Source organism: Phragmites australis, chromosome 3 (genome assembly GCF_958298935.1).
Source record: "Phragmites australis chromosome 3, lpPhrAust1.1, whole genome shotgun sequence".
Classification (NCBI taxonomy): Eukaryota; Viridiplantae; Streptophyta; class Magnoliopsida; order Poales; family Poaceae; genus Phragmites; species Phragmites australis.
In genome coordinates, this window is record NC_084923.1 from 6,747,154 (window position 1) to 6,763,411 (window position 16,258).

Sequence of the window (16,258 nt, forward strand, 5' to 3'; positions counted from 1 at the left end):
AGATTGAAAATACCATAGAAAGTTTCGTAGCAGTGTACCACGCAGATACAAGGCTGAAATTACAATACGTTTGTCATCGATCCGCATGGAGATACAGCAACAAGAAAAATCTCCCATTTATTTCGCATCTCGTGGTATTTTTGTCTCATCACGTCTGTGTCGCGATTACATTTCCGATTTTACAAGGCTCGCACTGACAGAGGAAAATCCCGCGTATCCGTCACGTATCGCGTGCCCGCCTATAAAACCCGAGTCCAGACGAGACTGAGACTGGGGCAGGCAGGGCAGCTACCTTGCAACGTCGCCCATCGGCTTAAACCGTCGTGCCGAGCTCGCACCGCGGCGCGCCAACCACCCTGTAAAACGTCCGGCGCCGCTACCGCCCGCGGTCCACTCGCCCACCTCCCATCGCGAACGCAAGGAACGCGCGTGCGCGCGGGCGGTGGCACGCACGGCATGGGCAACTGCCAGGCGGCGGAGGCGGCGACGGTGCTGATCCAGCACCCGGGCGGCGGCCGCACGGAGCGCGCCTACTGGGCGCTGTCCGCCGCCGCCGTCATGGCGGCCAACCCGGGCCACTACGTCGCGGCCGTCATCACCACGCAGCCCGCCGCGGGCGCCTCCACCGGCGCCGCGCCCGTGAAGCACCTCAAGCTGCTCCGCCCCGACGACACGCTCCTCCTCGGCCGCGTCTACCGCCTCGTCAGCTTCGAAGGTACGTCGTGCTCCGGCCGCCGCGTTGCATTGCACCGAACTTGCGATTTGCGACGTCTGTTGGCAGCGCGTACTTGCTGGCCGTGTTTGGCCGCAGGGGTGGGCACGGAGCCACGGAGCAACAGTGGATAACTATGATCCACGCTACTATAATTTAATTATTTAATTTATTATTTTGATCTAGTTAAAACAATTAATTAATCAATTGAGTTAAAATAAAAATGGATGCATAGATGGCTTCAAGCCCATCCTATTTGGCCGGGCGGTAGGTGCGCATGAGACGCTTTGCGTGCTCGTGTACGGATAAATATAAGATTAGTGTCGTGTTCCGTTAAATGCTACTGTTGCCTAGGATGATACTCTCTTAATTCCAAAATAGATACATTTAGTTTTTTATACAGTATTTAAAATATATGATGTTTTATAAATCTAAGTAATTTTAGTCTAATTTTTTCAGTCTTTAACTCTTCGTTAAGTAATTTCCTTTCCAATATCAATCTACTTTTCTTACAATGAATAATATTAAAATAGAGTGAGATTTAATAATTTTATCTTTCACATTAATATTTATAATCAACTCTATAAACTAGTGTACTTAGACTACCCCCAACAGATTCACTTCACGACTAGATTTCCGTCGTGAAGTGATTCTCGTTCCCTTCAGCGTTTTTAATGGTTTCTTTTCACGTTTCCCTTCACGACGGGATTCCCAGGATCATTCTCTTCAGGACGGGATTCTCTTTACTTTTCTTTCGCGATTCCCTTCGAAAGTAAACTGTTGGAGATGAGAGGAAATAAAAGGAATGAGAACAGGGAAGGGAATCGGGAAGAGAACGAGATGGAGGGAGTACTGTAGGTTAGCGAGCGCCTTTCTGAGCTTTTCCGGCGTCCGTAATTGGATCGATGGACTAGGACGATTTGCTCATCTTTTCTGATTGGTGTTTTCACCTTTTTGGCTTCTCTTTTTCATGTCGCTTTTGCCGCTCTAACTAACGAGCTGTGGTGTACCCAGAGGTGCTGAGCGAGTTCGCGTCGAAGCGGCAGGTCAAGTTGAGCCGCGTCACGATCAAGGCCAAGGACGAAGGCGAGGAGGTGAAGCCGCCCAAGTTTCGCCGCCGGCGTGGCAGCAGCAGCCGCGGCGGCGAGCGTAAGGAATCCGACTGGTCACTGGCTAAGGTAGCACGGTCCTCCCGGGTCTCTAACACGCGTCCAGGTTTTTATACCTGTAACAAAAAATCTCAATCAATTCTTGCAAAACCGAGTCATTCCAATCTCCAACGACTGATCCGCTTAGTCGCCATCGATCGATCACAGCTAACACGTATGTGACAACCTGCACGCAGTCAGCATCACGCATTCACTCCTGTTCCCATCAATCCAGGTCATGCGCCAGACGGAAGAGGATGCGGAGCCGGCCCCGTCCTCCGGTCCCAGCGACAAAGACGGCCATGCCGCCGACGACTCGTCCGACCTCGACCGCGACCTGGAGGCGCTGCTGCCGCAGGGGTTGGTGCTCGGCCGGCGCGTCGCCCGGCAATGGAGGCCCGCGCTGCAGAGCATCGCCGAAGGGTGAGCTTGCCATTCCAAGCTCAAGCGTTCGGTTCCGGTCGGTGAGCAGCCGAGGACAGTGCAAGTCAACGCAGGCGGCAGCAGCAGCTACTTCTCTGCAAGTTGCAGCTTGCAAGGCTGACAGCGTATTGTAAAATAAGTTTGTGCCCTGTGTGGATACCTTCCAGATGCTTAGTGGTTGGTAGATTAGTAGCAGTGACATGGATTGTAAGGTGGCAGATCAGTATATACAGTATGCATGGACTGTGGACGCTGTGGTTTGATTTGATGCTGGATGACCCCGATCTTTTAGCACAGGCGATACATGTGACTAGAAAGCATGCGAGATTATACGCGACGTTCCTGTGTAGAAGTGACCAAAATTTCCACTTTGGCGCTTGTGTCTCTGAATGCCAAATAGTCCCTGTCAGTTGGACCGTCCGGCGTCGAACTGTGCGTGATTTGAGCCTCCAATGACTGTCAGTGGCTATTTGTAAAGGAAGAAGCGATTGAGTCCTTTAGCTTTGTGGTGTGGTAAAGTGAAAGGTGAGAGAATATCGTTTCGAAGGAAATAATTTTGAGAATTTTATCGTGAAGAAAATCGTAAAGAGAAATCGTTAGAGTTGTGAAAGAAATCTTAAAGAGAAATCGTTAGATCGTTTAAGAGAATAAATTTTTTTTATGATAGGATTTTAGTCCCTAAAGGAATTCGTTGGCGCTCGACCAAGTTTCACGAATCAGGAAGCTTGATTTACTTCCCGGTCACAGGATGCTCTTGTTAGTATCTGAAACTCTGAATGCGCGTGTACCATAGACTTGATTTGCCTCGACGAACCGCCGAATAAGCATGTGCACTCGTGCAACGCGAGCGAGCCTGGCCCTGCATGGTGCAGCGAATCCTCCTACTGTCCCACGCAAGTACGCAATGATGCGCACGCACGGTTGCACGGCGATGCAGCCCACATGGTGATGGGATCTCTCATCTCTGTGCTCTCCGGCCGGTCGCTCGACCAAGCTCCGAAAAAGCCTTGGGTATTCCAGCGTTTCGTCAGTCTTTCTCCAGCTGACGCATATATGACGCATATACGGATGGATGCGTGCGGGGGACGCGTTGAAGTGACCTGATCAGACTACATGGTTGAGACCAGTGATGTGATGACCCTGCTGCTGCTGCTGCTGCTGTGTACTACTGTGGCGCACGTGTAGCTCTGGTTCGAGCCTTTTTTTTGCAACAAGTTAAGTGCCTGCGGTGTCGTCAGTTCCTAGCCGGATAGATGCCTCCTGAAGGCAAAATTCCTGGCGCAGATACGCAAAGCTCGGACAAAAGATTTATTTTTTTGAAACGGCCGCAGGAGCTCTACCCATATTATTAGACGAGAAGGAAAAACGAGTCTGGTTAAAAGAAAAAACACGGAAAACAAAAGAAGAGGGACAAACCAACAGGGCCCTCTACAACAATGGCCAGAGAACACAGATAAGAAGCGACTACGTTCGGACAAAAGTTTCGTGGGGCAACTTGACGGATCGCTCGTCCGGACTGGTCGCTGATGCTGGCATCGGATCGTTTTGTTTTCTTCTTGGTTCGTCAGTTCACGCCAGTCAGTTGCTGATGCCTGATCGGCAACGAGTTGGGAATGGACCGTCTTTACGCTGCAACGAGCTGGCAACGTGCCATGGATTGCCCTGCTGCCAAGAATAGCTATAGCTCCCTTCCATTCTTCTCCAAACGACCTTGACCGAATTAGCAAAATATCGTTCTGTTAATCCGTTGCACCTCTCCTCTCTTCCTCTTTATTGTTCTTCCGCGGATCAAACACGGAGACCTTCGACATCGACGCGAAAAGCACCAGAGAAACACGCGATCGCAGTTCCAATTCCGATCTTGTTTTTGCTCAGGGGCAGAGGAGGGACGATGAGCTACTACAACCATGCCGGCATGCCCCCGCCACAAGGTTGACCGACGCGCCAATCGGCATCCACGTTTCTCACACGAGATACGCTTGTTAATTGCATTTCCAAAGAAGATGCTCGTTAAAAATTTCCATACATTTTCTACGTTTACTCGTGAACGCCATGCTTCTCTGCTCGATTATTTTTCTACGCAAGCAAGCGGGCATCTCACTGGCTTCGTCCTCTGGCCTGCCGGCAGAGGATTTATATGAGCCGTTGACCCACCGACACTTGCAAATTGTACGATCGTTTTGAGATGTTGTTTGTCACGTCTGGCTTGGCAGGGTACCCGATGGACGCGTACGCGAAGGGCGGCATGGACGGGCACCACCACAACCACCACCAGCACGCGCCTCCCCCGCCACCGCCGCCGATGGGATACCCGGCGCACCCTTACGCGCAGCCATACGGATACGCGCCGGCGCAGGCGTACCCGCCGTACGCGCCCCCGCCGCCGCCCCCGCCGCCGAGGAGCAACGGCCCTTCTTTCGCGCAAGGATGGTAGGTGCCAAACAAAAATAAGTAAACCTGACCAGATTGTCGGTATGGTTCACAGGAAAAGCAGTTATGCTGTAATGGTCATGCTGCTGAGCCATTGACACGTCTCACGACTGTCGCTGATAGATCATGCTAGGACAGAAATGAAGGCAGCGCCTACCAAATTTACGTCATTGGAAAACGATGCATATACCATGATCAACCAAGCAAATTCTACATGTCTCCTACAAGATACCAAACGCTAAGCTTCGAAGTTTTAATAGCTATTTGCCTACCAACGAAGAGCGTGCTGCACCATGATTGTGATGTTTTTAGTTGGTTGAGTATTTGAGCAGGCTTCGTGGGCTATATAGAGCCATGTTCTTCTGCTCATACTAACACTAGCGTGCCCTAGCAGTTGTGTTTTCATTATTCTTTCTGTTGCCAGTCTTGCAGCTTTATGTTGCTGCTGCCTCTTGGACGCATGTTTCTGACCTGGCGATGAAGCAAGTGCCATCTTTCTCGTGGTGTCCCTGTCAGTGAGGGAATCTGAAGGAGGACCATCACCTTGACCGGAGCTGTTGATCGCTTGATGCCCTCAGAGTTATGCTCTGCAACTCTGTTCGAGGTGCATGTAATGCAGTGATGCCTGGTTGCGTGCTCCATCTCATTCAAATGCTTGGAATTGCACATTCTGATGTAAATACCAATCTGTGCATAATACACCACGTAGTGATGTCCCTGTATGATAGTTCCCTACACCAAGAATTTATGTTCTATCTGGAGATATCGACCTGATTTTATGCCAGCTCTGATCGTCACATACCTGCAAATACCATGCTTTAATATACAGAGTGACGGCGGAGCCATTATATTGGTAACAGAATGGAGATGACATGATAGCTTCAAAAATGACATTTTACGCAAGGCCCAAATTGTTTTGGGCTGAGATGTTGAAATCCAGGATCATGAAGAGGTTTTCAGATTTGACAGGGCCGTCCTTTTCTGCCTCGTCCTAGCCGATTGGGCCTCATGACATCGCACCCGTCCATCTACTCAGAAGCGGCTCCCCACCGCACGATCGGATCCTGGAGCCCTCGAACCTCAACTATATATAGTCGCTCCACCCCGGCGCGCAAAACCCTCTCCCCCGAATCAGCGCCGCCAGCCACCCCACCTCCCGAGCACCAAGCACCAGCGGCGGCTGCTGCAGTCATGGCGGTCGGTAAGAACAAGCGGATCTCCAAGGGAAAGAAGGGCGGCAAGAAGAAGACGTGAGTTTGCTCGCACCCACCTTCTTCTCCTCTCTTCCGCTCTCAGATCCAAAGTTTGTTCGTTTATTCTCGCCCTTCGGCCCAGTGCTGATCCGTTTCTTGGTGGCTGTGCGTCTTGTTTTGCAGAGTCGATCCCTTCGCCAAGAAGGACTGGTACGACATCAAGGCCCCTTCCGTATTCAGCGTGCGCAACGTCGGCAAGACGCTCGTGTCCAGGACACAGGGTACCAAGGTCTGTGCTCGCTTGCTCACACGACGTTGTAGGATTTATTCTGCTGCTATGTGTTTGTGGTGAGGTTTGTTCATTTTTAGTACTTTGCATGTCTATATAGGTTGTGCTAGGGTTAGTTTGGTATGTTGTCTAGTCAAACAGGTAGGATGTTTTATGTGCTTGTGCGGCTCTCGTTTATATTTTGTGTTCCTCAGATAATCTCTGCTATGTACTGATGTGGTGTATATGGAAACTGATCAGTATATGGCGGCCTGAAGACTAATAGAGCAAATGACGGATATGTGGAATTAACATTTTATTCTATTGCTTTGATATAGATATGGTTACTCTTCTGATAAAACATAAATGAGCATAGTTCCAGATGAGCCTGGTTGTATAGAATGACTCAGTTCTGTTCTTAAGACTGCTATTTATAGTTGTCAATTGGTGTAAGTCTAGGTTATCAGAGCATAAAATACAGTTTTCTTGGTATTTGTATGGCGATCACTTTAATGGCCAAAGTCAAATTATAATTTAGTTTCACTATCTGTAGCACATTTATCCACATTGCTGCTTGTGCCCATAAATTTTTGTGTCTGCTGGTTATGCACTGTTTGGTTTGTTTTAATGTTCATTCCTAGTCTTCTAGTTAAGAGTCATTGCAAAAGTGTCATTATTAGCTAGGGAGCTGCATCATGTGTCCTTGGCTGGTGCATCCCGGATATTATACGGATGAGAATTTTGTCATTAACTATATAGAGTGTAATTGGTGCCCTAGCATAAAAGGTCACCAAACTTATGTAATTGGTGCCCTAGCATGAAAGGTCACCAAGGTTTATCAGGTTTTACAAGTTGCCATCTTTATTCAAATGTTGATGCATTGGGTTTCATTATATATTTGGCTGATTCCCAGATGCCTTCTTTGGTTTTAGATTGCCTCCGATGGCCTGAAGCACAGAGTTTTTGAGGTCTCCTTGGCCGATCTTCAGAGTGATGAGGATCAGGCTTACAGGAAGATCAGACTTCGCGCAGAAGATGTACAAGGGAGGAATGTGCTCACAAACTTTTGGGTAATGATCTCTGGCTCGTTGCACACTATTACTGTCCTAATATTGTACATTGTGGTGCTAACCAATTCTCCATTTTGTTAGGGCATGGATTTCACCACTGACAAGCTCAGGTCACTGGTGAGGAAGTGGCAGACACTCATTGAGGCTCATGTCGAAGTCAAGACCACTGATAACTACATGCTCCGCCTGTTCTGCATTGGTTTCACCAAGAGACGCCCCAACCAAGTTAAGCGCACGTGCTATGCTCAGGCCAGTCAGATCAGACAGGTAACCTTCTGTCCATATCTTAAAGAGGCCTCAAACTATATCTTAGCCTGCTGTTTCATTATATTTATACCGTATTCTGTGCAGATCCGCCGCAAGATGGTTGAGATCATGACCAACCAGGCCGCTACCTGCGACTTGAAGGAGCTGGTATCGAAGTTCATTCCTGAGGTCATTGGTAAGGAGATCGAGAAGGCAACATCAAGCATTTTCCCTCTCCAGAATGTGTTCATCCGCAAGGTGAAGATCCTGAAGTCCCCCAAGTTCGATCTGGGGAAACTCATGGAGGTAATTACTACAAGCTAACTGATTATATATATATATATATATATATATATATATATATATATATTCCATACGTCTTACTTGATGTGGTTTTTAATTCAAACATTTCTTGTATATCCCAGGTCCATGGTGACTACAAGGAGGACATTGGTGTGAAGCTGGAGAGGCCTGCTGAGGTAGATGAGGTCGTGGCAGGACAAGAGGTCCCTGCTGCTGAGTAGAGAGTCGTTATCACTATTTTGCTGCTTTTATATTTAGAAGATAATATGTGCTACCTATCAAGGTGGGTGACGTGAACTTCGTAGAGTAAGTTTTGATGCCTGCTTTCCTGAACACTTCGACTAGACCTATCCAGTGGCGGCTTGTTTTCATATGAAAATTGTAGAATGTTTTCAGGGTACCATGGTTCATTTGTTTGTTTGAGTCGAAAGTTATTGTTTGTGATGCTTGGATGCAATTTATTTTTTTCAGTTCTGTGCATGCTTTGTTGTGGATTTTTGGTTCTATGCTACCACTTCTCGTTGTTTGTGGTAACCTGTTTCTGGCATGTTAGGGTAATCCTCACCTATATCTGTACTACATGTATGTGAGAGATTAGCCTTTTGAGCAAAAGACTCACTTGTCATAGATTTATATTAGTGTTATGGATATGAATATGTCTTATTTATATTTGTATTTGTATATCGTTAGGTAATATTTATTGTCTATGAATGTACATATGAGTATCAAATGCTACTCATATCTGGTACCGTGAGTATCAAATGCAATTCATATCTAATTCTGTAAATGGGTAATTGGGTTTAATTGCCATCCTAGATGTTGGGCAGCAAGAGATGCTTTTTGCTGCCTGTCTTGGAAATATAGCAGTTGTCATAAAGCTGCTGGATGTAGTTCCACTTCTCGTCTTCTCGTCTTCTCGTTCCATTGATCCTGTAAAAACAGGGGATTATGCGACGACGGAGCTTGCTCCAAAGGCAGCTTAGGAGTCTGCTGCATACTGGCCTGCTCCACAGTTCGTTGAAGAATTGCTTGACCAAAGTCTCTTTACTCCGTCACAATTGATGTTGAGGAACGGGTTTTCAGGTTTCCCAGCTATTACGCACGTCTCGGATGAAAAGTTGCTAGCCATGCTCTTAATTTCCACGCACCGAAGCATCACCGATTTGCGTATCTCCTCTGTACTCTGCATTCTTTGCCGAGCATTTGCTTTGTTTCTTGCCTGCATCAAAACTAAGACAGGAGGTTTGCATTTTCTTCACCTACCGCACGATCTACCGAACTTCCTTCGCCATGGTACACTGCAGCTCTCCTAGAACAGCACTCATTTGACACCTGCATGTTCCAGATGGAGTCCATTGAAAACTTGCACTCAGCATGATTTGGAGATGGTTCATTTCTCCCAGATCTCTGATCATGTTGTACCCCCAATTGCAATACAAACACAAGGGGGGGGGGGGGGGATGCCCATAATTTTGCCTTTTGCAAGATCGAACAAAATTGTTAAGGATGTCCAGCGACGAACGCTCAACGTTGCAACATGAGCAAAAATGGATAACTCTACATTCACATAATCACATACTTCCTACTACCTTCGCAAGCGGTGACGGCTGAGAAAAACATAAAAAAGATGCAAATTTTACAAAACTGAGCTTTTGCTATGGTTTCTAATGCAGCATGACGGGGAGTTGCTCGGAGAAGTCCTGAATTGGTGACAATTCTCTGAGCTCGTATGCTGCCTGGAAGCAGTCTGCAGCCTCTAGCAGCGACCCTTCAGATTTCAGGACAAGTCCAAGATCCAACCAGGCTCGATGGCTTGTAGGCTCTAAACGGAGGGCATTGCGCAAGAAAGTTCTTGCGATTGATAACGAATTCCCTCCGAGATTTCGTAGAATTCCTGCCATGCAAATCATGCTTGGGACGTAATCTGGATTGATCGAGAGGGCAAATGAAAACGTCATTAGGGCTTCTTGATGCAAGGATTGAGCCTCCAACAGAAGACCTGCAGAGGTGCTGATCACATTAGCACTTCGAAACATCGAGAGCAATGAAACAAAATATAATAGTTAAAATCTAACAGATGCAACCTCCAATATATTCTTTTAATTATTAACCAGAAGCACCAGTATAGTAGTACAGCAGTAGCATTAAGTTTCAGGGACAAGGACAACCCTATTGTCTTAATGTCCAGAGGACATGAAAACAGAAGCAAATACAGCTAAACCAATCTCAACACTACGTCCAAGCCTACAGAAGAAAATGGTCAAAATTATAACAATTTATTTTGAGTTTCTTAATGTTTGGCAAAAAAGAGCATAATAGTTTGATCATAGTATTTGTGAATCAGGATTGCCCAAAAACCCATGAATGTACAAAACAGTAGCAGAGTCAAGTAGTTGCCGATATTTACCTCTAACGTGCCAACACTTGGGATAAAAGAAATCGATGGATATGGCTTTGTCAAGGCAGATGTTTGAGTCATGCCATGCCTCAGTCTTTGTGTAGATTGACGCCAAATCTAACCATGCGTCCATCTCCAACTTCTGTAGGGATTTAACCTGCCAAGACCAAGTGGATAATGAGAGAAGAAGAACCATGGTATTTGCATTGGAGTTTAATAAAGAAGAGAAGGGTCTGTACCTCATTACAAATGGTTGGTTTCCAGACTTCCTTATTTGCTTGAATGGTCGCAAGCAAAACCCGAAGAGATTCCACTGCAGGCTTGAGTTGTCCACGGAAAGCCTGAATTTGTGCTTTCAGCCTCAAAATATCCAACTGATAATCTTTCTCAGCTTCATCTATCGCAATATCCGCTACTGCTTCGGCTTCTTGTAAATTCTGCTGCGCAGATAATACAAGAATTAATAACTTCCAGGCACTAACTGAACCTCCCATCACCATCTCAAGACATTCTGTTGCACTTTCAACAGCTGCATTGAGTTTGCGCTGCATCGCATTTTCCCAAGCAAGGCTATACATTATTTCAGGATTATACTTTGCCATTGTAGCAGAAGCCTGCAGCAGCCTCAGCGCATCATCTTGTAATCTCGATTTGTTCAAGTGTGAAGTGGAGGACCTAGAATAAGGTCCATAACAAACACCAAGAAAGTGGTTAACAATGCTGATGAAATGCATATCATGACTTCTGAAAGACTTCATGGCTTTATTTGCAAATTTGATCCCTTCAGATGCATGCTTTGGGTTCTTACAGCATAGTTTTGCTCCTAAGAGAAGAGATGGAATATGAGGTTTTCCCTTTCTCTCTAATACACAAAAACCATTCCTTATGATGTTTAATGCACTATCATCCATGCCAGCTGCACTGTAGCAAAGTGCAAGAATATACCATCTCTCAGATCTGGTATAGGTTCCAGGCAACAACATTTCTAGATGGTTGGCCAAAACTTCACAATGCCCAGATAATGAGAATGCATACATCAAATGGTTCAAAAGGTCAGGATCCCATTTTATTTCTTGGAGGGATAGCTTTCTTGTTAGTATGAGTAACAACAAAATTGCTTCCTCTATGTTGTTCCCAGGGACTACCAGGTTCCCTTTCTGACCAAATTCTTGAGGGAACTTTACTTCAACACCACAATACAGCAGAGTCACTGCCAAGTCTTTTTGTAAGTTAGCCGACCTTTGAGGATCCAATTTCCATGGCTTTGCAAGAGCTCTCCGATATGCAATGATGGCCTCCTCAAAGCACCCACTTCTCATCCACAGTTTGGGAAGATATTCTAGAGCTGAATGGAATATGTCTATTAGCTTACACTCTTCACAGGTACCGTCAGGAACACCGTATGGCCATGCATACTCTACAATGTCTATGATGGTTCTGCATTCTTCTGCAGCATCTGCCATGTCAAGACAGCATGGAGTGAAATTCTAACAGATGCAACAAAGCTCTTTCAGATGCACAAGTTATCAATATGAAGCATAACAGCCTTTTGCTGTGGTATGTCAAACTATGTTTCCCTTCTATTAATTTTATAGAACAAAATAACTAGCCCCCCATACATAGGACATCGGGATATTTCCAATGCTTCTGGAGCTACTATACACATTTCAGATGAAAAATGCTGAAGTACAATACAAAGAAGCATTGAAAAATATCCCAGTTAATACCTGTTACTCTACCAAGTCCTTCCAAAGATTTTGCTTTAAGCAATAAGGCCTCTAGAAGCAAGCTTACAGAATGCATTGACATATGAATTAGCATTCCATTCACTTGTGAGGTTCTCCTTGAAGAACGTGGAGGCTCTCTAGGCTTGATACTATCAGCAATAGCACTGGTCATTCTTGGTCTCAGGCTTCTTATATCAATTCCTTGGAGAACTTGCAATGCTGCATCAAAGTTCCCTCTCTGATGTTCCAATCTACCTAACAATGCCCGGGCTTCCTGTCACATAGACAAATAAATCGACTCATTTTATAGAAATGCCACATTTCGAACCCCGCCTGTTTAAAATAGATACAAACAAGCTACCTACATGTCAGTCAGGTCTGAAAAAGCGACATATATATATCAACTATATATCAACTTGCTTGTTACATATAACAGACAGTGAGCAAATCTGGGAATTACAAGGTAGCCTATCTTCCTTAAAGAGCGAAGGAGTTCAGCCAAACCTCATAATTTAGTGAAAGGGTCTCTCTTAGGTCTGATTCTACTTCATTTACTTGGCTATCATCAGGCGTTGTTTCTCTTTTTTTTTTTGCGTCGTCAGGCGTTGTTTCTCGATTTGCTATCTTTGAGGAAGAGCCATTTTCTGAGAAATCACGTGTCGCAAGAGATTCAGGCGATCGAGGCAGATCTTCAAACCTGGACTGGTCCCCACTACAAGTGCATGACATGATCGCAGACATTTTCTGCTGTGCAGAAAATTTTACTTAATTTAGATAAATCAGCTCTGTCTCTCAGGATCTTCCATTGGGGCCAACGGTATTGGCCATTCAATCAGGTACACTACAGAGCCTCGCAAAGATAAATAGGATAGAAGCCATTATTAGCACACATTTTAATAATCTTATACTAACCAAGCAAATAATCATGAGCAAACATAAAAGGAAACCGAGACAACCCAATCAGGAAATGTATAAGCAAAGGCATACTTAGCAGTTCCCTAATCCTAATTACCCAAGTAAACATGTTGCCTATGATCATTTTTAATTTAAAAAAACGACTTCCAGGGTTTGATGCTAGCAACTTGTTGAAGCTGACAAAAAAGCAGGTTCAGAGTTTCAGGAACACAACAGTAACTGGATATACCTATCAGGTGATCAGCAAGGCAAATTCTCACTAGAGCAGCTAATGCGCTAAACAAAATTACTTGGAGACGCGCACATACAGCAGGAGACAACACCAAATGCTAGCTCCCAGTGAGATCCCAAGCGCAAAACCTCATCTCCGACAAACCTACCCAAACCATAACCCTCAGCAAGAACAGCAACGCCGATTCCTACTGCCAACTGCAGAAACGCCCCATGTTCCGATCAGCCTTACCCAAAACATACAAGGAAAAACCGGATAAATCCTCATCAAGTATTGCATGGCTACTTAGATAAAAATATCTCTCGGAACGAACTTCAGTCTCAGGAAACCGAGAGAACTCGTAGAAAAATTCCGTTCAAGCGAGTTCGGTTTCCTTACCGACAAAGAGGAATCAGCCCCGATTCCGGATGGATATCCAGGCCACGCCGATCCAGTGCGAGTAGGGAAGCGGGGATTAGGAGGATGGCGAGGGCAAGTACGAGGGAGGGAAGAGTCCGTTGGGTGTGTTCTGTGTTGTGGCCGGCGTGTGCTTCGGTGGCAGCAGGCGGGCAGCGGGCGCGGGTGTTGCTGAGGTGAAGGGAGTTTTTTAATAAAAATATACAAATATAGACTAAGATTTGAAAATTTGGGAGTTTTGAAAAATTGCTAATCTAGACTGAGAGCGACAGTTTTTTTTAAAAAAACTATCTTTCAACGCTCTTAAAATTCAAATCACTATCAAAATAATCATAAAAAAGTCTGAGTGTTAGAGTATGCTATAATCTAGACTCATGAAATTTGTCTTTTTTATTTTTCATTATACAAATAATTGTTTGAGTTGAATTTTTTTTAGCTAAATGATAATATTATTTAAAAAAATCATGATTATTTAAAAAAAATCATGATTATTTAAAAGTATTGGAATGTAATATTTTTTTATTTTAAACTTTCTAATGAGCGATAAAAGTCTAGATTTGTAATTTTTTAAAATAGATACATATATTTATAATTTTTTTAATTTTTTAAACAATCGTGAAGGGAGAGGGGGTTAGTATGGGCGACAATTTTGAGGGCTAACGTCGGGCCGGGCCAGGCCTGATTTGGTCCCAAGCCCAGCCCTACATGGCGGTATAATTGTGTGTTTATCGTCGATGAGAATGATTTGTGCGAGAATCTTGTGGTGAAATGTGCCTGCCTGCTTATCGTGAAATGCGGTCCGCCATGTTTTTATAAGATCTGCAGGCGAGCGTGTCGTGGCAGTGTAAAGCGCCTACTTGTTATGTTGAATTGGCTCTACAGATAGATTATACAAATTACACAGTACATGACCGCCGCTTATACATTCACGTAACGCATTCTTTACGGAATGCTAGAAGAGTTCAAATCACTTGGATAGAGGTTCAGGTTACTCTCTTAGTTTAAAAATAGTAGATATATATTTTTTATTTGATCTTTAAAGTTATATTTTGATTAAAGTTTTCTTATAAAATATATTATTTATAGATACAAAATATATACGGTGTAAAATTATTTTAAATTATGAATCTAACTATATACTTTTATACACCGGATATTCTTACAATTTAATTAAACATCAGTTAAAATATATTAAATTTAACTTGTTAAAATAAAATACGTGAACTATTTCCGGACGGAGTGAGTAATTGTGCATGAGGAATGCATCACAATCTATGTTAATTCGCGCTGTTCTTGTTTAGTTTTTTTTATTTCGAATTTGGAGTTCTTGCGGAGGTAGATTCTAAAGTTGTGTGCCTTTCAGCGTTGTAAGCACGAGAGGACAACAAACGCATCTATTCGCCCACTTTGTTGCAGGAGCGAGGGGAAGTCCACTGAAGGAGACAAGTGGAGAGCAGGTGGCCTGCTCTGCTCTGCTTTGTTGACAAAGGAAAAGAGAAGCTGGGACTATGGCTAGGTGTAGTGCCACTGTGCCAGTGCCATCTTCATCACTAACTAGGACTCCGGCTAGGTTTGTCCCCTCCCTGCCACTACTAGATCCAACTCGAACGATAGGCGCATGTCTCAGCAACACAAAACGAGGGTTTCGCTCGTTATAGGTGTGTGTGACTGTGTGAGAGATGGGCGCAGTGGTTTCCCACGGCCACTCGTCAAGCTGCAGTTGCAATCTTGCCATGTTCTTCAGCGGTTGCAATCACTTAGGCTATGTTTGTTTACTACTTCTGGTTCTGCTTTTGTTATTGTTAGAAGTTAGAAGTCAGAAGTCAGAATAAATAGGGTTCTGGAGAAGTGATTTTTGGAGAAATCAGAAGCCTGTTTTTGAGGAAAATAAACTAAAGCTGAGAAGCTCGCTGAGATATGTTTTTCTGAGAAGCAATATGCTGAAAAACCAAAAATTTATTGTAGAAACCAACATACTATTTCAAAAATAGCTTTTCATACAAACCAAAAGCACAATTTTTCAAAAAATCTCAAAAGCAGAAACTCAAACAAACACGACCTTAGCCTGCAAGTCAGGCTACAAGTCACAGACACCACGTTACATACATATGTCATAGCATGTCTTTAAATAAGATTAAAATTATAACCTCAACTATCGTGAATATGTGCTTTAATCACTGAAACACATCCACATATATATATATATATATATATATATATATATATATATATATATCTCAAAATTTAATTTAAAAAACAAATATCCATACCAAGCTTAAAACTCTAACCCGAATAAACATGTTCCAATCTAGACGTTCTAAGATCATCTTCAACCATATTCTCTTCATTTCGTTCATTTCCCGATTCTCTTTTACGTTCCCATTTCTTTTATTTTCTCCATCTCCAATAAATTTGCTTCGAAAGGAATCACGAAGTGACAGGAGAAAAAATCTCATCTGAAAAGAATAATCTTGAAAATCCTTTCGTGACAGAAACCGTAAAGAAAAACTGTTAAAACGCTGAAGTAAACGAAACTCATTTTACGATGAGAATTTGAACCGTGAAGAAAAACACTTAGGCATAGTCTAACCACAGCTTGCTCCCCGGCAAACCGCTCGTGGACACATCTATCACGCATTGCAAACGATCCAAAGGAAAGAAGAATCCGATATGCGGCGATTGGCGACTCCCAAGACATGTGCCATCCATTTTGGGTTTTATGTCTGGCGTAAGTTGTTAGTAGTAGGTTAAGCATGATTAGCGGCTGAACTCCACTGTCCCCTCCTCATTAGAACTG

General features: G+C 44.2%; 3 protein-coding genes across 3 annotated transcripts; 2 read left to right on the top strand and 1 right to left on the bottom strand.

Moving 5' to 3' along the window:
* The first annotated feature begins 283 nt into the window (after window positions 1-283).
* Window positions 284-2,549, top strand: LOC133910932 (uncharacterized). Its single transcript, XM_062353171.1, has 3 exons — window positions 284-715; window positions 1,727-1,890; window positions 2,096-2,549. The coding sequence occupies exons 1-3, from the start codon at window positions 457-459 to the stop codon at window positions 2,285-2,287; spliced, it is 615 nt and encodes a 204-aa protein (XP_062209155.1). The 5' UTR covers window positions 284-456; the 3' UTR covers window positions 2,288-2,549.
* A 3,259-nt stretch (window positions 2,550-5,808) lies between these two features.
* LOC133911835 (small ribosomal subunit protein eS1-like) lies at window positions 5,809-8,273 on the top strand. Its single transcript, XM_062354262.1, has 6 exons — window positions 5,809-5,963; window positions 6,090-6,195; window positions 7,107-7,244; window positions 7,326-7,511; window positions 7,596-7,796; window positions 7,916-8,273. The coding sequence occupies exons 1-6, from the start codon at window positions 5,905-5,907 to the stop codon at window positions 8,012-8,014; spliced, it is 789 nt and encodes a 262-aa protein (XP_062210246.1). The 5' UTR covers window positions 5,809-5,904; the 3' UTR covers window positions 8,015-8,273.
* A 991-nt stretch (window positions 8,274-9,264) lies between these two features.
* LOC133910933 (protein NPGR1-like) lies at window positions 9,265-13,585 on the bottom strand. Its single transcript, XM_062353172.1, has 6 exons — window positions 13,444-13,585; window positions 12,423-12,759; window positions 11,919-12,192; window positions 10,431-11,647; window positions 10,201-10,348; window positions 9,265-9,792 (listed from the first exon to the last, which is right to left on the bottom strand). The coding sequence occupies exons 2-6, from the start codon at window positions 12,657-12,659 to the stop codon at window positions 9,458-9,460; spliced, it is 2,211 nt and encodes a 736-aa protein (XP_062209156.1). The 5' UTR covers window positions 12,660-12,759; window positions 13,444-13,585; the 3' UTR covers window positions 9,265-9,457.
* Window positions 13,586-16,258: the final 2,673 nt, after the last annotated feature.

Coding starts and splice junctions, on each gene's coding strand:
- LOC133910933 (XM_062353172.1), bottom strand. CDS start 12,659: ATGTCTGCGATCATGTCATGCACTTGTAGTGGGGACCAGTCCAGGTTT. Junction 12,193..12,422: donor CCCTTTCACTAAATTATGAG/GTTTGGCTGAAC, acceptor TCTATGTGACAG/GAAGCCCGGGCATTGTTAGG. Junction 11,648..11,918: donor AGGACTTGGTAGAGTAACAG/GTATTAACTGGG, acceptor TTGACATGGCAG/ATGCTGCAGAAGAATGCAGA.
- LOC133911835 (XM_062354262.1), top strand. CDS start 5,905: ATGGCGGTCGGTAAGAACAAGCGGATCTCCAAGGGAAAGAAGGGCGGC. Junction 7,245..7,325: donor ATGTGCTCACAAACTTTTGG/GTAATGATCTCT, acceptor CCATTTTGTTAG/GGCATGGATTTCACCACTGA. Junction 7,797..7,915: donor ATCTGGGGAAACTCATGGAG/GTAATTACTACA, acceptor TGTATATCCCAG/GTCCATGGTGACTACAAGGA.
- LOC133910932 (XM_062353171.1), top strand. CDS start 457: ATGGGCAACTGCCAGGCGGCGGAGGCGGCGACGGTGCTGATCCAGCAC. Junction 716..1,726: donor CCGCCTCGTCAGCTTCGAAG/GTACGTCGTGCT, acceptor TGGTGTACCCAG/AGGTGCTGAGCGAGTTCGCG. Junction 1,891..2,095: donor CCGACTGGTCACTGGCTAAG/GTAGCACGGTCC, acceptor CCATCAATCCAG/GTCATGCGCCAGACGGAAGA.